The sequence below is a fragment of the Primulina huaijiensis genome, chromosome 14, assembly GCF_012295235.1.
Source record: "Primulina huaijiensis isolate GDHJ02 chromosome 14, ASM1229523v2, whole genome shotgun sequence".
NCBI lineage: Eukaryota > Viridiplantae > Streptophyta > Magnoliopsida > Lamiales > Gesneriaceae > Primulina > Primulina huaijiensis.
Genome location: NC_133319.1, coordinates 19530500 through 19552473, shown reverse-complemented (window position 1 = coordinate 19552473; position 21974 = coordinate 19530500). Strand labels below are relative to the sequence as shown.

At 36.9% G+C, this 21974-nt stretch overlaps 2 protein-coding genes across 2 annotated transcripts; both read right to left on the bottom strand.

Moving 5' to 3' along the window:
- Positions 1-1248: 1248 nt before the first annotated feature.
- On the bottom strand, positions 1249-12798 carry LOC140957346 (zinc finger CCCH domain-containing protein 19-like). Its single transcript, XM_073414559.1, has 10 exons — positions 11145-12798; positions 10944-11023; positions 7796-7980; positions 6136-7060; positions 5811-5938; positions 5416-5475; positions 5291-5341; positions 3966-4036; positions 3365-3519; positions 1249-3276 (listed from the first exon to the last, which is right to left on the bottom strand). The coding sequence occupies exons 1-10, from the start codon at positions 12692-12694 to the stop codon at positions 1427-1429; spliced, it is 5055 nt and encodes a 1684-aa protein (XP_073270660.1). The 5' UTR covers positions 12695-12798; the 3' UTR covers positions 1249-1426.
- Positions 12799-19729: 6931 nt separating this feature from the next.
- Positions 19730-20316, bottom strand: LOC140958063 (uncharacterized). The gene is made up of 2 exons (XM_073415459.1): positions 19799-20316; positions 19730-19739 (listed from the first exon to the last, which is right to left on the bottom strand). The coding sequence occupies exons 1-2, from the start codon at positions 20314-20316 to the stop codon at positions 19730-19732; spliced, it is 528 nt and encodes a 175-aa protein (XP_073271560.1).
- Between the last annotated feature and the right edge of the window lie 1658 nt (positions 20317-21974).

Sequence of the window (21974 nt, the reverse complement as noted above, 5' to 3'; positions counted from 1 at the left end):
ACATTAAATATTTAGCCATAAGAGAACATGTTAAAGATAAGAAATTAATTATCTAGCACATTAGCACTGAATTTTAATGATTGCAGATCTTTTGACTAAAGGCATGCCACCATTGAAATTTAAGGATCATACAGAAAGAATGAGACTTAGTTTCTTTATGTAATTTGTTGTAAGAACAAATTTAATGAAATTATGATGTGATATTTTCTCATATTTTTTGTGCACACATTGATTGATTTGAGAAATATCAATAAAGTTAGACCTCGAATAAACATAGTGTTTATTCATTTAGTTATACAGATTTGAGATACATAATGTATTATAATACATGGAAGATAATACTCGTTTTTAGAGGATATATCGTCATGATTCATGTGTTTTGTTTTCTCCTATGGTAAAATAAATATATGAGTCAAGTGGGAGAATATAAGAAAAATGACCCATATCTATCAAATGAAATAAAGACGTGTAGGAAATAGCGATGGTCATAGCCTACATTTTTGACAAACGGTACAAGCCGTCTCAACTTTAGAAAATTGAAACGCGCATACGCCTCTTCTTTTGACTTTCGAGCTCTCGATAAACTCATCGATGGTATGAGAAATATCTATAAATAGCGGTGATTGAGGTATCTAAACACACACTTTATAATAACATTTTGTTAAGAAATTTCTAACATTTTGAACAAAAATCATGTCAGTCAATTGTCCATACTTCTCCTCCGCCCATGTCTACCCCTCCTTCTCATCCTTCCATTAACCTGTCAATATAAGATATGTCGGATTGATACCGTTATTGGTCTCTCACTAATCTTATCCTTTATGTGAGCTACACCTAAAAAAAACTAAATGAACAAACATATAACTTTCTTACAATAATCTCCTAATTTCAATTATTGTGGCACAAGTTTAAATGAAAATTCGGTAAAACCGTAACAAAAAACTTAACCAAATTATGGTAAAGAAAATATGAGAAAAGAATTAACAAACAACTAATTTGGTGAAAATTCTAAATCAAATACGCATACTCCAACAACAAATTTTTTTTAAATAAATAAGTGGCTGATTTGTTTAAATTTTGTATGTTTTCTGAGGTTTATGCTTTAAGATTTAAAAACAAAAACAAATTCAGAGTTCGCCGATCAGGTAGGATGATTCTGAATTTTTAAATTAATTTTTGCTCGAGTATACATCTTTGATTTACGAGTGGCGGATTGAATTCTAATCTGCCACCTCAAAGTTCACAAAATGGGACCAAAAACAGCAAAGTCGCATACAGAAAATAGTAATTCAGACATACTGCACAAAGTTTCCATTTTCTAACAAGCCCAATTGGTCTGTCTGTGCTGCTAAAAGTTAGTCTACGACTTAACATGAAATGACTATACAAAATCATAAACTACCCAAACTCTATGAATGTGTTTAAGTTAGTTATGCCGAAGATCGCAATGTGCTCCCTTCCTACATCGACCATTCGCGTAGTATGGACACATCATTTCTCGCTTATTAAAAGAACCTCTGGGGCCTCCACCACCGTATGACGACTGCCTCTTCCAAGGTCTGCCACCAACGAAACCAGGATCTCGACCCTGATCATTATGATGTCCCGAAAACTGATCACTACCGTAGTTCTGTTGGCCTACCCACAAACCCTGGTTCCCTTGCGGTGCAGCACCCCATCCTTGGTTTGTATTTCCTCGTGCAGACCCTTGAACAGGAGCAGGTGCTCCCAGATTAGCACTCGGTGGGCCCCACCCATTCCCAGGTATTGAACCTTGAACCGGAACGGGAACCGGCGGAGCAACCCAACCGGGACCCAGAGCCTGCACGGGTCCTGGAATATTAGCCCCTGCATTTCCAGTGGGAGCAATCCACCCGGAATTTGTATTGACTGTGGGTTGCATAGGTGGTCCCCTGTACATATTTGTGTTTGCCGGTGAGGGATCCCCCCATCCTATGCTAGCGTTCGCATGTGGAGTACCCCAGCCAGAGTTAGTACCATCGGGCACGGCAGGAGGATATATGTTCGGTTGAATACTTTGAGCTGGTCTCTTATATTCAGGTTGAGATGCAGCATTGGTATTTAAATTTGAGAAATTTGCGGCATAATTCTGCATGTTCGGCGCAACCCAACCATAATTAGGAGGCTGAGGCTGAGGCTGGGCTGAGCCACCCATAACCTGAGTTTCAGTTGAAGGACTTTGACTGACAACTTGGTGGACCATGGTCGAGTGATGGCCATGCATCTGTATCGCATGCGGTACACTCTCTCTTTGTGGTATTCCCCCTTCGCTTGTGGTGGTCGACTGAAAACCAACCTGAAATACTTGTTGTGAATTAGGTGTTGGGCTAAAAGCGGTGCTAGACTGGACAATAGTATTCAAAACCGATGCATCGGCAACAGAAAGCGTCCCAATATTAGTTCTCTCAACACTACGCGATGGATTAGCACTGATGAGAACGCCACCTTCTTCTCCGGTCCATGCTGCATTACTTTGTTTAGGAGTAGGAGATGGTAAGTTGGTTATATCATTTCCAATCCATTTTTCAGAAGACGATTTTGTGTGTGACACGGGACTTTGATCGAAACTAGTTCTATTCTTAAGATTGAGTAAGGATGTTCCAGAAGCCCGATCAAAATGGCTGGCCGAGATGGGTAGACTCTGGAGGGTATCAGCTGATGGAAAAACATTGTCAACAACTGGTTTCTCTTTCTTGAACTTACCTTCCAGCGCATCAGCCATAAGTATGGAATCTTCTTGCTTATCTGTAATTTTCCAGATCTTCAGATCAGTAGGAAAGTAACCTGTGTTGCTCCATTTACGTAATTGCGTCATAGAAAAGGGCCCTTGAACTTTTCCTGAAGGATCTTGATAATGCCACATCTTTTCTGTTTCATTTATTATAGTTGAAGTTTCCGCAATCCTGACTGAGAGAGATGCTTCTGAGGTTACTGATGAAACACCAGCAAGTGATTCACTTCGGGACACATTGCGCTTGCCTCTGTCAGAAGAGGCAGAATTAGAACTCAGGTTCTCCAAATATTTGGAATCTTGTGCATCTTTTCGGGCTTCTAAATTCCAAGAAATTTCGTTTACCATCTCACCAATATGAGTAGCATTGCCAGAAAAATTATTACCAGACAGATTTCTACTCAATTCCCTGTCCTTGCTTGAAACTTTTTCTGCACCACCCCTTACAGAATTGTCATTTCCAGGAGAGATAAGGCCGCTTTCTCTCCTGCTAAAACTGGAACCTCTAGATCTCAAGAAATCATCTGTATACAGCAAATCATTTTACATAAACAGCTAGGACCAGGTAAAGGTTACAGTATTCACACCACTAGTCGTGGAAAGGAAGAAAACCTCGTCTACTATCTTTAGTTTCAAGGTCATTCTCGTCAGATTCATAACTTGGATCCATCTTCGGATCAGCATGTATCTCAGGAATTTCCTTCAGTTTGCGACGACGCTCTTCAGGGGTCTTCAAAACCTGTAACTTTTCCACACACTCTCTGAGCGTGGAAACAAGTCAAGGCTAACCTGTCACTTTCAGTCATATATAGCATATGAAATGCACATGCTTAATATCTGCCTAACAGCACTCATACTAACCATTGGATTAAATGACAAGTTTTAGAGTTTGCATTGATAGATGATCTCATTAAAAAATTTGACAAAAAAAGTGACAGTTCTAACTGATTTCCACCTTCTCCATGCTATGAAAAACAAACTTCAAACAGAGTATATCTACTATTGTCTAGCTCTGCATCCGTGTATTTGTTTATATACAGGAATTGCACATGGTTGCCAATAATCTAAATAACTCACAAGCAGTGTAATCTTTTAGCTACATGCATTGCATAGCCGCAAGAAACTTATTCATACTTCTACAGGCTTAAGACTTAACATGACAGGCAAAAGTGAAGTAAATTATTTAATCGATCAAAAGGGAAAAAAAGGATATTCTTTCCGACGTCCTAAATCACTTGCTCGATCACGGAGATGACTGAGCCGCAAAGTCTCTGACTCCAGCCACTGCAAGTTACCACAAAGAAATAAGCTTCACTAGATAAAAATGACCTAACATATGGAACTCTTCATCCACAAGGAGAAAAGTAAATAAACAAACCAGGAGATATCAGTTCAGGATTTCATATCACATAAGAATAAAAAATGTACACGGGGATCAATGAAAGGGAACCGTATTAGTTGACATTTAAATTGATAGTTAAACAAACAAATTAAAGAAAAAAGACCAAAGACACTTAAATCATGCAGCCCTTGAGCCAGCATTTACGCTACCCTTCTCATTAAGACATATTTTGCCATCTCAATGCCAATTCACCTCTACTTTCACCATATAGAGTCCATTCTCGCTAACAGGCAGAATATGATGCAAATCATATCCCAGCCACCATACCAAGTTATCTGTATTTTCCTTCTAGAATTTACTCTCCCCCATCCCTCAAGTGACTGACAGATACCAAACCCCTTCTTTTGTAAATTGTTAACCCCTATATTTTGTCCAGAAGACCAGAACTAAATATAGTCTTTTGTCCAGGAGACCATAACTGAATATAGTCTTGGAGCTAAATAGGATGCGGCAGTTTATTAATATAATCAAACAGGTCAAATTGCCTAAATTAGAAATTAGCAAATAAAAACAAAGTCGGAGAGAGTTTTCTAGTTGCACAATCAGAGGGTTATATGTAGCAAGTCTAGAATAATGGGCAAAACCTCCTTAATAAAAGACCAGTAAGAACCGAAACTAGGACATATTCCAGAATAAGAGTGTTCAGAAGAAAAGACTTAAAAACACTTTTTTCAAGAATATTTATAATGTTGGATGCGGAAGTTGATTTAAATAAATCTTGAAACAGCAATTTTCAGAGACAGAAAATGTGGCTTTTGCTTCTTAATAAGTTTATTTTCACTATTATATCCAAACATGAAAAGAGCTTCTGTTTTTAAATAATTTGAAAAGTATTTTTAAAAAGGGTACTCGGAAACTCATATTTTCATATTTTCCAAAAAAAAAAATCATATTTTCAATAGAACTTAGATTTTACTCTAACATGTAAAGCATATAGTTGAGATTCTTCAAATAAATATACAGTTAAACTGTTAAGACCAGAACAAGTCGCTCAGCGTTTCCATCATTACATGAGTACCAAAACTTTCATTCCCAGTTATTTTAGGAAGAAAGAAGGGTTTAAAGATACATTTTTTTAACATCCATTAGAATTTCCAAAAACAGAACAATTTCAAAAGAACAGGAAACAAACACACATCATTAACTCTGGCCTCCTGAATTTCCATGGTCTTGTCAAGAATTTCACCCTGCAAACCACAATTGTTGTTATCCAAGTGTGCGGAAAAAACGAGTAATACTCTAGAGGTATGCAAACAGTTACCACAGTCAGCCTACTGATCAGTCCACACTTGATACTCTGGCGCAGGCGTTTGCATTCCTCCTGTAAAAGTTGAAAAAATCACGCTATGTAATTGACTTCTAAAAATCGATTTAACTTGAGATTTCGAAAATCTGAACATAGTTTATAACATCACATCTTAATTTCAATAAGACTGAGTGACCGACTAGTGCATGGTAGTTACCCAGCGCATATCAAATACATCCAATAATTTCAACTAGAAGTTTTACTAGATTGCACTTTGAAGTACATTGATAAATCAAATCAGAGATTGGGGGAGTGGGGGACAAACTTGGGGTGGGGGAATGCTACGTAGATGACATTAGGAATTTTCTTGTAAACAGAGGTACTGAAGGCTCTATGGTAGATGCAATCACCTCAGTGAAATCCTGATTTGAGATTGTATCAATTGATGTGACTTCGGTCTTGTCTAGATTTAGTATCTCCAACACAATGTTGGTGGTCTTTTTACCAATTTTGTATGGTTCTGCTGCCTTGCTCGTGCCTGCAGATGAAATACAAATATAATTCACTTGTACTGTTTTTACTCGTGGGGGTGCATATTAAGGAGCTGATAGCTACTATGGTGAAAATAGTCAAAGTTCCAACAGAACTTAGAAACAATACTAGCTGTACAGCGGTTACATAACAAAGATAAAATTCTTGCATAACAGTGGTAACATACAAATAGAAAGTTCTTACCTACAACTTGGACTAATCTGTACAAGTCTTGTTTTTGACTACTACTGGAAATCCTTATCCGAACAAACATCCCGATAACCTTATCATGATACTTCTCCACATCCTCAAGCAAGTCCTCCATCAATTTTCTTCGCAGGTAAATTAAGCTAATGTTGTGCATGTCAATAGCTGCATAATCATCAAGATTAGACTGTGGCCCCCGAAGACCGCCTTTTTTGCGTGTTTTGTGTTTCCTATCTTTCACACCCTTGGTCAGATGGTCAGTATTGCCTGCCATATCTAACTGGTTATTTTCGGTGTCAACAATACTTCCTTCAACATCATCATTCTGCTCATCTCTAAGAAGAAAGTGAGATTCCAGAAGTTTTAACATTTCAAAATGCCCAACTCGAGGTTTCCCAAATAAAACTTCGAGTCTTGCATCACATATGATTTGACTTTTCCGGCGAGGATCACGTAGTTTGTTACTTTTTATATACTCAAGCAAAAGACCTTGTACATCAAACTGGGAGAGCACAGATGCGTCACCATTTTTCATGTGTGAAACAAATTCAAGTAGCTCTTTTGATGCCCACTCAGAGTTGGCTGATGATGCAACACCTTTGCCCCCAGTTGCAACACCAGCCCTCACCAAATTCTTTTCTTTGGTGAGGGATTTCGATTTTTTCCCTTTCCTTTTACTTTTAGATTTAATAATTTTCAGATTCTCAACAGACTCTTCTGAACCAGATCCTTCATCAATGCCATTAGCCTGAGCATCCGATGATTCTTGTTTACTGGGACCAGACAACGTATCCTTTCCCTTCCATGGGTTTTTAGCCTCTGTGACCTCAACCGATGAAAGTGATAGCTTAGATTTCAATTCGGTGTAGTAATCCTTGAAGAGATACTCCCAGCTACCTTTATCATCGAAACTTGTTAGAGCCTGTATCAGTCAAGAAGGGCCACAATAAAACATTCAGAATATGTCCAAACATAGATCACAATGATTCAGGGACAGGAAATGGGCCAAATTAGTTAAGGTACACTTTATCTAGAAACTGAACATAAAGGTGCTATATAAGGACTAAAATCTGACATCAAAACAAAAGAAAGTGAGAAGCCAATGCTCAAATGCGAACAATAAATAAATCTAACAACATAACTGAGTTAATCTGGTCCAGCTCAAATCTAAAACACTCATTTAACATATTCCAGTTAAACGACTAATTAGTCTAGTTCAAAATAAGACAATCTTTGAGATACTTGGGGATTGTGTACAAAAATCATATGCTCACATTTGGCTGACAAGAAAAAGCAAACATGTCTCCCTTAAGTTTAAGCCAGATTTGGATGTCTGGCAAATGGAAACAAAAAATTCCAATCAACCAGTCAGGTGAAAAATATAACTATAAGCAAAAAAAATTATAGCTGCAAAAAAAAAAAACTAAAAATAAAACCTTAAGTCAAAATAATAGAAACTTCAGATTTACAGACCAGTTTGTGTGAATCATCTTCCAGTTCAAGATAAATACACAGGGACACCAAAAAGGTTACTCATAAAACAACATAAGGTCAATATTCAATTTTGGAAAACAAATGCCACTAGTAACCTGTCCGACTTGAAACTAACATATCATATCAACCAAACCATTAGAAGAGAGGGAGAGAAAGGACATACATCATTGTTTTCCTGTTCAACGTTCTCAATTAGCATGACGGTTTTCATGCAGGTCTCGCAAAAACCTTTATTTCCTCTGACACATAAGATAACCGCATCTTTACTACATTTCTTGCACAATGAGAATGTACATGTATAGCACATAAAGAGGGCATTCTTCTCGCAAATGCTACACATATGCCAGCCTAAAAACAAGAAAAGCACAAAAGCATTGTATGAGAGTGGAAAACTATATAGGCTTCAAATTCAGATTAAGATAAACAGAAGTTGAAGCAGAATACAACGCACGACCCAACCATTGTGGCCGTTAGAAGAGGCATAAAAAGACAAACTAAGGCATTTCTTGGATCAAATTGAAAAGAAAGAACATACACAGTAGACATATTTCGAAATCATATTTAACGTCCATTCCACCTAAAACGGCAAATAGCAAAGGGCACACAAGCCTAGACATCGTAAACATGCTCCTATCTCACACTTTATAGTGTTACAGGGTCAAACAGCGACAAACGGGACAGGTGGTTTGTTGCATGGTTTGTCCTAAGTTACCTTTTGTGGATTAAGACCTTTAACTGAAGACACAGGATTGTTACTTATGAAAATAGGAATTTCATAGAGATCACTCTCCATTGCAGAAGTTACTCAAGTTGTAAATGAATTTTATTATCAGTTCAATGTTTAAATTATGTTTGTAAACTATACTGCATATAGACAGAGATTTAAGAGGTGAATCTAACATGTGTAATTCATTACAATAAAGCGAAAGCATCCCTTTTCTTTCTTACCAAATTATTATGTGATAAAAACGTGGGATGCAAACAATATTGGGCATCCTTGATGTTAGAAGTAGCCAAGGTGAATTTTGTGGATTACATTTGCACATTCAGTTGTGGTACTTTTTGCATAAAATTCTGCTATAGTCAATATCAATTCCGCGCTGCTGTATTAGAAAGCTTTGAGGTGCAAAGCTTAGGATTAAATCCTTAGCGCATCAATCTCGTACTTGTTGAAGTGTGTTCAGGAAAGATCCAAACACTTGCAAGGTAATATATAATGAACAGTTCTAGTTAGTGCAACATATCAATTATCACACAGACATCCCTTGGGAAACCATTCCCAAGGTATGTCTTTATCACCATTTCTACCAGTTGATAGTTGCTGCGAAAGTAACCCACTTAAGCATCAGCCAACAATGTAAATAAAACAGATTTTTTATTTAAAAACCGTTCTGGACCTAGCCTAAAAACCTTTTTAATGATCAAACCGGTGAACCGGTTGTGGTCACATTTTAATTTTTTTTTAAGATTTTTAAATTTTTTTAAATTTGATTATTATCTTATATTTCTATTTAAAAAATTTATTTCTTATATTTTAAATTTTATTTTTAGATATATATATATATATAAATTTTTGGATTTTGAACTTTGTTAAAAATATTAGTTTGATAATATTGGAGCGCATTTTCATCTATTTTTCGTCTAAAAAATATAAATACAGTTATATTTTATTATACGCGGGGGTCGGTCTATTCAGTTACCGACCGAACCAAATAGAACTAAAACCGATTTAACCGATTAAATTTTACAAAAAATGAACCGACCAAAATAACTATAAAAACCGAATAAACCGAACCGATTTTAAAATCAGTTATAACCAAAATTTTAAGTAGAAAAATATAATTTTGAGATTTTATTAAAAAAAAATCCTTGAACTCTAGAGTAGAAGTGTAGAACTACAGCTATTATATTGTGCAAATATGCTTTTAAAATTAAAATCCTTTTAACATACAAATTGACAACAAAAACCCTCTAAGCTATCAGCTGAAAAGTGAGAATACAAATAACAAACGATATGCCTTTATTTATATCATCTGATTAATGCGGGGACCATTCTTTGAACACATTCGATAAAGGATGCGGTTCGAGTACAAAATGCAGTAGTTCCATGACTCAAGAAAACATTGTCGCACAAACACAATGTCACACAGTATTTACCTTGACGATTTTTTTATTAAGAAGACGAAAATTACAGACACGATCACCGAATCGCACGCGGAACATAATTTCGAATTTTACTTAGCGCAGAAATCAGAATTAGGTTAGGATCAGACAAATTATATCGGGTTCAAAAGTTTGGCACATGTATGAAAATTGTCCTTCCTTCTAGTTTTATTTCTAAAAGCCCATATACAAATTATTTTTACTAAATATACATACTAAATCAGTTAATTCGGTTTAACTGAATTTACAAATTTAAAACTGACACCGAACCGAATTAACCGATTTTTTAAAAATTCAAATTTGAATTACCAAATTAACCGAACCGAATTTTTCAAAAAAATTGATTTGGTCGGTTTTTTCTGTTTAACTGAATAGTTGCACACCCCTAATTATATGTATATGGTTAAGATTTTAAACTTAAATAATTATATATTTTTTTTATTTATTTATATACATATTTAAGATCTTTAGAATTTAAAATATATTATTTGTTATGTTAGATTATTATTTTTATATAATATTACGGTTTTCCGTTCCAATCGGTTGAACCGTTTTTATAAATTAGATCGGTTCGATCACCGGTTCAGTTATCAAAACATTGTTATATATAAGTGGAATTAGAGCAACTTAAAATGGGGAATAAATAGACTATTATTTTGTCCGGATGGATATGAAGAAAAGGGGTATTTGTCAGTTAAAGATAAAATTATACCAAATCAAATTCCCTCTGTATGTCCATCGCATGAAGGAGGGATCAAAATTGAACCACTATAATACTTATGATAGTCTTAACACAATTGACACGCAACCATCTAAAACTAAAAATCTGCATCAATAATCTTTATTTCCATTTCAATTGGAATTGAAAGCAAAGTCCTTTTTAAAATTACAGACCCAAAACCTAATGAAGTTACCGAACAGGTTACCATGAATAATAAACAGATCAACCAGACAAGGCAGTTTGCAACTAGTGATAATTAATACAAACCAATTTAGTGATTTTATAGTTACTTAGAATAATACAACTATTAAGGGTTGGTTTCCTGATGCTTAGATAAAAAGCAAGTGTAATCCTCAAAGCGTAAACAAAAGGATCAACTATCATCAATTTGTGCATGAGGTTTGAGGTGACGTAAAGAAACACATACCACAGTTCCATCGACCCTTCGACCTGAAAAAAGCTTCGTCTCGATTAACACAGGTTGGATGATATGCCTTTGGGCAACCTCTGAGAAACAATGGAAGAAATGTAATGGATGAGAAAAATTAGATAGTCGGCAAACACTAATACTAAAGGAACTCTTTCTTAGGCAAAATTGAAAATTTCAATCCCGCACCTCAAACCTTACCTCCGATCACACAACACGAGCTCCCCACCATCAAAGCAAATGAAGCAAACGTCTTCTTCAGCTGTCTTCCTAGATGAGGCCTTTCCAGCGTATTTAGAAACCAATGGACTTTTAGAAACCTTTCCTCTCTTCCGCTTCCCTCCGAATGCATTCCCGGATTCAGCCACATCTGTTTCTGTCTCCATTTCAGTGTCTCGAGTTCTTATCTCCTCCTCGGCAGTAGGTGTATCATTGTTTTCATCCAGTACTGCAGTTGACGAATCATTCATCCCCTCACAAGGATCACACGTGGAGCTACTAGTTATCTTTGTCTCAAACTTTGTGTCTTCGCATGCAATTTCATCAGCCACCACATCCACTGCTGTCCCTGTTTTCACTTCAGCATCTTCCATATGAACCTCAGCTACGACATTCCTAATGTCTGAATCCAATCCCTCCACTGTTTCAATTCTACAGTTTCCTGCAGCAAGATCCTCGTGTACCATTATGTCATCCCTATTTTCCACCACAGTCGCGCACACATCTAACTTGAAATCCTTTTCAACTTCCACACTCGTGTTCTCAACTTCCAGCATCTTCGTATCATACATCATATCCTCCTCCGCAGTTAACTCTTTACTCTTGGCAAGCTCATCTCTAGCATCAACACCAGCATATTCCATATCACCTAGTTCATGAACCTGCACATTTTCTCTGGCATCAAGTATATCTGGGCTCACCTCAGTTATTAGCTCCATACCTGTTTTAACATCTGCGATATGTGTTTCCTCGGTGACCAAGGAGCTAACCTTTTCCTCTTCAACATCAGAAGATTTTTCGGCTGTCTCAACTCCCAAACAATTGGCAGCTAAATCAATCTTCTCCACATCATTTGCGTCACTTGCCACCATCAAATCCGGATCATTTTCTAACGTCAGACTATCCACCTCCGCTAGTCCCGGTTCTGTAAACTTCTCTCCTTCACTCATCTTCCCCTCCAACTCCTTTCCTGATTTATCATTCCATGGTTCCGTCCCCTCCCTATCTTCTAGCAAATCATCGCCGCTCCCAGACGTCTGGGACTCGGGACACGAAACAGTTTCGGCTACGTCAGTAACAATTGCTTCCACCTTGGAATCAACTACAGCCATAACTTTTTCATCTTCTTTCATTCCGACCCGTTGGTCCACGGAAATTTCGTCCCCTATCGCCTCCGCCTGCCACCCAGAAAACGGTTGCGCATCCCCTGCACAAGTTACATCCTTTCCCACGTTCACATCGTCCACTCTCTCACATACTTGCTCAGATTTCATTTCTAGTACATGTTCCCCAACCTTAAGTGGCTCGTCCACCTCAGCCACCGCTACCGCCTCCTCCATGATTTCCGACTCTGCCGTCAAATGATTCTCCAAAACAACCTGTTGTTCTCCATCTTCGGCTGCCACCTCCTCTAAAGACTTCATTTCAGTGATTTCTCCGCCGACATTCACATTCAATCCACCCAATACAGGAAAAAGTTCGCATTTTTCTTCAATCTTGGTCTCTACAATTCCCAAATTTCCCTCTTCCATTTTCCGACGGAATCACGTTCAATTCAGTCTCTTCATCCTCAGCGCGACTGTGATTTCCAATTCCTTCGCAAAAACCAAACCCTGGTTCTGAATAATGGCCTAGCTCTAGCCATGTAAGCTCGAATGTTTAGCAGATAACTGGATTCGATCAAATTAGTGTTGGGCCGGGTCTTCCAAAGTTTGGGCCAAATACAATTGGACTTGGAATAAAAGATAATGCCAAGCCCGTAGCTTTCTTGTGAAATGGGACTTGGGTGGGGGGCTTAGATTTGTAAACTTTTAGGAAGAACAGGCCACATCATGTTTTCTCCCGCCGACTCGAATTCTATAATAATTTGAGTTATTATTATCGTATTGTATAAATGAATAGGTCTCTTATAAGACGTTCTTACGAATATTTATCTGTGAGATAAGTCAACATTATCGATATTCACAATAAAAAGTAATATTTTTAGCATAAAAAGTAAAAAAATTTCATAGATGACCCAAATAAGAGACATGTCTCACAAAATACGACCCGTGAGACCGTCTCACACAAATTTTTACCTATATAAATTATTGTTTCATGTCACGAATCAAATAATATTATGTTGATTTTTACCAGACTAGGTTACGTTTCTAAAATTGATGTTTCTGAAATCCACGACTTTGGTTTCAGTAAAATGTGTAGCTGTAGTCTGTAGTAGAACCATTTTAATATGATTTGGACTATAATTTTATTACGACAATTAAATACCCACTTATAATCAATACTTCGATTTTCAAATATTAAAATACCACTTTCATTGTCAAAAACTAAATTACTAACCCTACAAATATTTATTAGGAAGTATAAATATGATGTATGTATAACAACAACAAAAAAAAGTAAAAAATTGATGACTCATCTGGAGTAAATTTTCGAAAATGAAAATAGCAAAAAGTCAGGTGAAATTTGGTGAGTAGTTTTGCCTTGATCGAGATCCTACTTTAATTCATTCATCACGAACTTAATTTAAGTTTATTATTCATAATTTTAATCCTCTTGTATATATAACTCTTATATATACTAAAATTATGGTTACATCCAATAAATTAGAGATTTTGCTAAGATATTCATGACAATAATATTTTCATGCAAACATGTTCAATAATAAATGTCACTTTCATTAAAAAAAAATAGTTTATTACAATGGTTTAAGGACACTATTCCCAAGAATCGTAACGTGTTGGTTGGGGTTATTGTGGGTGGACGGCAAGAAGACGACTATGACAGAGTTGATTTTAGGTAGTCTGAGCCCGCGATTTATATCAATGGTTTATTTGTGGGTGTTTTAGCTTATTAATTTTGTGGCAAATCCTAACATAAGTTAGGAGAAAACACCCCCAAGATTTTGTGCATAAATCCCCACTCTGAATTCCCCTCTGGACTAGATTAAAGTACAAGAGTCTCTCATCTCGCAGAAACCAAGAAGGAAGAGACTAGGTGAAACAACCCACTCCCATGACAATAACATTTAATAAAAATAACGTACGCGGAAGCATTTCAGTTAAAAGGAAAAGTACTAAATAGCATTTACATTATAACCATTTTTTTTTTAAAATCTAGCAACATTACTAGTCACAACATATTATCTATACATAATCAAAAGCCAATACAAAATTTTCCCATCATTCATTACCAAAATACATGATATTTTAAAGCTTTACATATGTTCACTCCACCACAATTTAAAGTGACATAACCAAAAAGTCTTTCCCATGGCATTTTATATGACTTCTCCCGCCTCGAACAATCCATTTCAGTCCTTTTTATCACCTGCATCACATGACATTAACTGGAATGAGAATAAACTCAGTAAATAGAAAGTTGTACGTAGCAATTACATACATATAGCTTTGGCTTAAAACATGGCTATGGCAATGGCGTTTTTGGCAATGACAATGAAGAATGAATCATAAGTCTCAAATCAATTTAAAGGGTATCATGTCATGAATTAAAGGAAGGAAATGACAGTGCTGTGACCTGTGACCTGTGGCAAGTATCTCTTTGATATAAATATCAAAACTGTGAGAGATACTTCATAATCATGTGATTGGCCAATGACATGCATGAATTACTATCATTCCTTGGCTTTAATCATAGGGAACTTCATTTGGGCATTTTAACAAATACTTGGTAGGCAACAATAAAGTACTAGCTCCTTATCAATGAATTCAATGGTATTCTTGGCTCAATGAACAAATAACAATACATACGTCAATAATCTAACAATGGAAGGAGCTAGACATCAATAAACATGACTTATATACATATATATCATGTGAGCACTTGAAAGGAAGCTTCTACTTACAACCCACAATCACTTTGGTTGCTATGATGTTCTTTGAATGATTCTTACAACAATAATCACAATAATATCCATAAATCATTATCATTAATCCAAGGAATCAACAATTCAACTTAAACCTTCATCACTTCAAACCCTTCCAACTCCAAGAATAGAAATCTTACCTTGTAGCTTGAAATCTTAGTGGAAGAAGCGAAGAAATCAACTATGAGCTTGGCACTTGAAGTAGGAAAATGAAGGAGAGAAAACTTTGAAAGGAGAAGGCAAGAAACGATGGGAGAGCAGAAAGTGAGTAGAAGGGTTTAGAATCACGTTTAAAAGCCTTCAATTACACCAAAAACGTGTTTTCTATGCCATAGACACGGACCCCGTGCCCCCCTCCGTGTAGAGGTCCGTGTACACACTGGAAATCACTCATTTTTCTTGGCAGGACCCGGACCCCGTGTAGGGGTCCGTGTACAGATCCGTGTACCCTCTGTCCAAGGGCCAAAACTACACTTTTTCTTCCGAATTAGCAAAAGTAATCAACATGAAAGTTGTAGCCCTATGTGTTTTCTTGAATCTCCCACTAGTTTCAGGTCATTTGAAGGTTTGAGTAAAAAGTTATGCGCATTCTCCTAACATGTGTCAGTGCAGGAACAACGAAACACACGACACATTTCGGGCCACTTTTGGCTCGTCTTCCTTACTGATTTGAACAAAACTCAAAACATAGAAGTTATAGCCTTATATCTTATCTTTCTAATGGAAGTAGCTTCACATCAATTGGATCAATATACAAAACATTAGACTAAAAACCACAACTACTGCCACATTTTTCATATTGTTTCTGCACTTCCATTTCCTATTTGACTCAAGATCACCTTTCTATTCTACTAATTCATTACCATTCCCAATCATAATTATATAACATAACTCCAACAACTATTCCAATACACATAACCATAACCATTCTAATCCCATGTCAATAAACAACACCATAAACAATAACCATTTAACATAATCTCAACCATTAAATCATAAAACATGATCATGACAATAATAAACCATAGAGATTAACATGATAAAGGTTGGGATATTACAATCTCCCCTCCTTATAAAAATTTCATCCCCGAAATTTATTTACCGTCGAATAAACTTGGATAACGATGTTTCATTTCCTCTTCCAGTTCCCATGTAGCCTCCTCGATCACTTGATTACGCCATAGAACTTTTACAAGTCCAATTTCCTTGTTCCTTAGCACTTTAACTTTGCGATCAAGAATTTGAACTGGCATTTCTTCGTAGCTTAGGTTAGGTAACAGGTCTAAGGATTCATGTCGAAGGACATGAGATGGATTGGGAAGATATTTGCGTAGCATAGACACATGAAAGACATTGTGCATTCGATCCAAGTCCGGTGGCAATGCAAGACGATAGGCTCGGTCCCCAATCTTGTCGAGAATTTCAAATGGCCCAATGTATCGAGGATTTAACTTACCTTTCTTGCCAAACCGCATCACTCCCTTAAAAGGGGCTATTTTAATAAAAACATGATCACCTACCTCGAATGTCAAAGGCCGTCGACGAACATCGGCATAACTCTTCTGTCGAGACTGAGCGGTCTTCATTCGCTCTTGGATCAATGCCACAACATCCGCTGTTTGTTGAACCAATTCTGGGCCCAACATCTTCCTTTCGCCTACTTCTTCCCAATACAAAGGAGATCGGCACTTTCTTCCATATAAAGCCTCGTAGGGTGCCATTCCAATTGAAGACTGGTAGCTGTTATTATACGTGAATTCAACAAGAGGCAATTTGGAATCCCAACTTCCTGAGAAATCAATTGTGCAAGCTCGTAACATATCTTCAAGAATTTGAATCACCCTTTCTGACTGCCCGTCACTCTGAGGATGATATGCTGTGCTAAAAGCCAATTTGGTACCCAAAGCTCTGTGCAAGCTCCTCCAGAATTCAGAAGTAAACCTCGGGTCACGATCAGATACGATTGACACAGGGATTCCATGGAGTCTTACAATTTCAGCTACATAGACTTCAGCATATTGGTTCATTGTAAACGTCGTCTTGACCGGAAGAAAATGGGCCGATTTGGTTAACCTGTCAACAATTACCCAAATGGAGTTGTAACCCTTTGGTGTTCTTGGAAGTCCTGTTACGAAATCCATGGTAATGTGCTCCCACTTCCATTGAGGTATCGGGAGAGATAGCAAGGTCCCAGCAGGTCTTTGATGCTCAATCTTAACCTGCTGACAGGTTAGACATTCAGAAATAAATAACATGATATCTTTCTTCATACCTGGCCACCAATAAAGACGTCGAAGATCTTGATACATTTTGGTACTGTCAATAAGAACATCTTTACGAATATCATCCCCTACAGGAACACAAATTCTACCTCGAAAGGTCAACAACCCAGTACTATTCAAACCAAACTCAGAAACTCATGTCAAATCACTTTTATTCTTTAACTCTAATATGAAGATCCAGTTGTTGTTCCTTTAAAATTCGATCAACCAAAGTAGAGTGAAGAACTAATGCAGATAATTGGTTTACTGTACCTGGAGATACCAGAGTTATTTCGTTCCTTTGCAGATCAAGTAACAATGGTTTCTGAATCATGGAACCCACTAAATAACTGGATTTACAGCTTAAAGCATCAGCAACCACATTAGCTTTTCCAGGATGATAGCTAATGGTGCAATCATAGTCTTTCACTAGTTCCAACCACCTCCGCTGCCTCATATTTAATTCTTTCTGTGAAAACAAATAACTCAAACTTTTGTGATCGGTAAAAATTTCACACTTCTCACCACATAAATAATGTCTCCAAATCTTTAAGGCGAAAACTACAGCCGCCAACTCCAAATCAAGCGTGGGATAATTCTTCTCGTATTCTTTTAGCTGACGAGAAGCATAAGATATCACTTTCCAACGTTGCATCAACACAGCACCTAACCCCTGCTTTGAAGCATCTGTATACACAACAAAATCCTCAGTACCACAAGGAAGTACTAACACCGGGGCAGAAGTTAACTTATCTTTCAAAGTTTGGAATGCTTGTTGGCATTCTATGGTCCATTCAAACTTGATAGCTTTTCGTGTTAAGCACGTCAATGGCAAGGTTATTTTTGAGAAATCCGCTATGAATCGTCTGTAATACCCTGCCAAACCAAGAAAACTCCGTACCTCGGAAACTGTCTTTGGAATGGACCATTGATTGATAGCTTCAATCTTGGATGGATCGACTGCTATTCCTTCTTTTGACACGATATGGCCCAAAAACGCCACTTGCTCTAACCAAAATTCACATTTCTTTAATTTCGCATATAATTGTTTTTCCCTCAATGTCTGTAACACGATCTTCAAATGCTCCCTATGAAGTTGTCGTGTCTTTGAATATATCAAAATGTCGTCAATAAACACAATCACAAAAGCATCCAAATACGGCTTAAAGACACGATTCATCAAATCCATAAATACTGAAGGAGCATTAGTTAATCCAAACGACATCACCAAAAATTCATAATGGCCATACCTCGTTCTAAAAGCAGTCTTTGGTATGTCCTCCGTTTTTACCTTTAATTGATGATATCCGGATCGAAGATCGATTTTTGAAAACACAGTGGCCCCTTGCAATTGATCAAAAAGATCATCGATTCGAGGCAAAGGATATTTATTTTTAATAGTTACCTTGTTGAGTTCGCGATAATCAATGCATAATCTTAACGATCCATCTTTCTTTTTCACGAACAAAACCGGAGCTCCCCATGGCGAGGAACTAGGACGGATAAAACCTTTATCTAATAGCTCCTGAAGTTGATTCTTCAATTCTTTCATTTCAGTTGGAGCCATTCTGTACGGAGCTTTAGAAATTGGGGCTGTACCTGGACTTAATTCAATAACAAACTCTACCTCTCGATCAGGAGGTAAACCAGGCACATCATCAGCAAATACGTCAGGATATTCCTGAACCATTTCAATATTCTGTAATGGCACATTACTGTCCCTATTTACATCTGATACTAAGGCCAGAAAACTAGTACATCCCTTATTCAACAATTTAATAGCTTGCAAGCAAGAAATAATGGGAGTACTTATCGATGAACCTAGACCAACAATTGCATTATTCTCATGATCATCAATTACAAATTTCACGGTCTTTCCCACACAATCAATTACTGCACGATAAGCAGATAACCAGTCCATACCCAATATAACATCAAATGCAACCATCGGAATCACAATAAAATCAGCATATAACAATCTCGTACCCATCTGTACCGGACATGCCGTAAGAATACTAGTAGGACAAATCTCATCACCAGAGGGCAACATAATAGTGAATTGTAAAGGCATAATAGTAGGCTCGCAAGATAAGGAGAGCATAAATACTTCAGACATAAAAGAATGAGTTGCTCCGGTATCAATCAATGTAAGTGCTTCCTTGCCAGATATTAGAATATTACCTGATATGACTGAAGAATCAGGATTGGCTCCTTCTTTTGTCATCGTAAAGATTCTGCCTTGAACTTTTCCTTTGTCAGAGGAGAGAGGACATTTCTGTGCTGTATGCCCCATTTCTTTGCATCTATAACATCGGCCACTCCCAACCAAACACTCGCCTTTGTGTGGCTTGCCACACTTGGGACATAACGGTCGCTCCGTACCCGAAGTAGGCACAGAAGGTTTATTGTGTTGCTCCATCTTACCTTTCCCTTTGTAACCACCTCGAGTACTAGCGCTTGTCCCTTGCCCTCTAGCTTGAAAAGCTTGCCTTCTCAACTGCCGTTCCTTCTCAATCTCTTGTTCATCAAGTTCGGCTAATAGTGCTCTCTCAACAATGTCTTGGTATGCCACCACTTTAGCCAAGTGAACATCTCTTCGAATCTCGGATCTCAAACCGCGAAGAAAGTGCTCTCCTTTATCTTTATCATTCTCGGCAATAAAAAGAACGAAGACACATCCTTCTTCAAATTTGAAAGTATATTCATTGACAGTCATGGCAGCTTGTCGCAACTCGAGAAATTCTTTCACTTTCTTAGCTCTAACCTCTCGTGAAAAATATTTGACATAGAATAGCTCCTTGAATTCATCCCACTTTAATTCACGAACAGTAACTCTAACTTTGGTGGCTTCCCACCAAATACGTGCTGCTTTGACCAACATAAAGACTGCACAGCTCACCTTGTCTCTATCATTGAACTTAAGGTAATCAAAGATGGCCTCCAGTGACTTGACCCACTCAAGAGCTACCAGTGGATCAGGACTGCCAACAAATTCGGGAGGGTTCATTCACCTAAATATGTCATAAGAACTACCTTCGGTGCTTTCCACTCTACTCTATCCCCTTCCTTGACCATGACCCTGGGTTGAGGTATGCAGGCTCAACAACTGTTGAATTTGTTCACCATGAACTTTCGCCTGTTCTTGTATTAATTTACTGAATTCATCTACAACATTGGTAGTCCTATCAGTGGTAGGGGTCCTATCATCCCCTTCAGTAACCTTTCGTTTAGGAGGCATTTCCTACACATAAGCTCACTTTAACATAGATAAGAAGAAAAATACATCAATAACAATGGAATAGGATCAACGCTCAATGTTAAAATCAATAGATGCAGGATCAAAAACATACCGGATTGTCCTAGGTAGAAGAAGTCATATACGGTCCAAGAACTTTCGCTCTGATACCAATTGAAACAACCCACTCCCATGACAATAACATTTAATAAATATAACGTACGCGGAAGCATTTCAGTTAAAAGGAAAAGTACTAAATAGCATTTACATTATAACCATTTTTTTTTAAAATCTAGCAACATTACTAGTCACAACATATTATTTATACATAATCAAAAGCCAATACAAAATTTTCCCATCATTCATTACCAAAATACATGATATTTTAAAGCTTTACATATGTTCACTCCACCACAATTTAAAGTGACATAACCAGAAAGTCTTTCACATGGCATTTTATATGACTTCTCCCGCCTCGAACAATCCATTTCAGTCCTTTTTATCACCTGCATCACATGACATTAACTGGAATGAAAATAAACTCAGTAAATAGAAAGCTGTACGTAGCAATTACATACATATAGCTTTGGCTTAAAACATGGCTATGGCAATGGCGTTTTTGGCCATGACAATGAAGAATGAATCATAAGTCTCAAATCAATTTAAAGGGTATCATGTCATGAATTAAAGGAAGGAAATGACAGTGCCNTAGGAACAACAGGCCACATCATGTTTTCTCCCGCCGACTCGAAGTCTATAATAATTTGAGTTATTATTATCGTATTATATAAAGTACTATGTCTTTTGTAAGACGATATCACGAATATTTATCTATGAAACGGGTCAACTCTACCGATATTAATAAAAAAATTAATACTCTTAGCATAAAAAGTAATATTTTTTTATGGATGACCCAAATAAGAGATATGTTTCACAAAATACGACTCGTGAAACCGTCTCACACAAGTTTTTGCCTATATAAATTATTGTTTCATGTCACGGATCAAATAATATTATGTTGTTTTTTACTAGACTAGATTACGTTTCTAAAATTGATGTTTCTGAAATCCACGACTTTGGTTTCAGTAAAATGTGTAGCTGTAGTAGAACCATTTTAATACGATTTGGACTATAATTTTAGTACGACAATTAAATACCCTGTTACAATCAACACTTTGATTTTCAAATATTAAAAGACCACTTTCATTGTCCAAAACTAAATTACTAACCTGACAAATATTTATTAGGAAGTATAAATATGATGTATGTATAACAACAACAACAAAAAAAGTAAAAAATCGATGACTAATCTGGGGTGAATTTTCGAAAATGAAAATAGCAAAAAGTCAGGTGAAATTTGGTGGGTAGTTTTGCCTTGATCGAGATCCTACTTTAATTCATTCATCACGAACTTAATTTAAGTTTATTAT

Bases quoted from the DNA above. Each gene is read 5' to 3' on its own strand.
- LOC140957346 (XM_073414559.1), bottom strand. From the start codon at position 12,694: ATGGAAGAGGGAAATTTGGGAATTGTAGAGACCAAGATTGAAGAAAAA. The intron at 7,061-7,795 runs GTATGTCCTTTC...TGACTGATACAG, and splicing joins TTGAACAGGAAAACAATGAT to GCTCTAACAAGTTTCGATGA. The intron at 4,037-5,290 runs GTGTGTTTGTTT...GGTAACTTGCAG, and splicing joins AGGAGGCCAGAGTTAATGAT to TGGCTGGAGTCAGAGACTTT.
- LOC140958063 (XM_073415459.1), bottom strand. From the start codon at position 20,316: ATGAACCCTCCCGAATTTGTTGGCAGTCCTGATCCACTGGTAGCTCTT.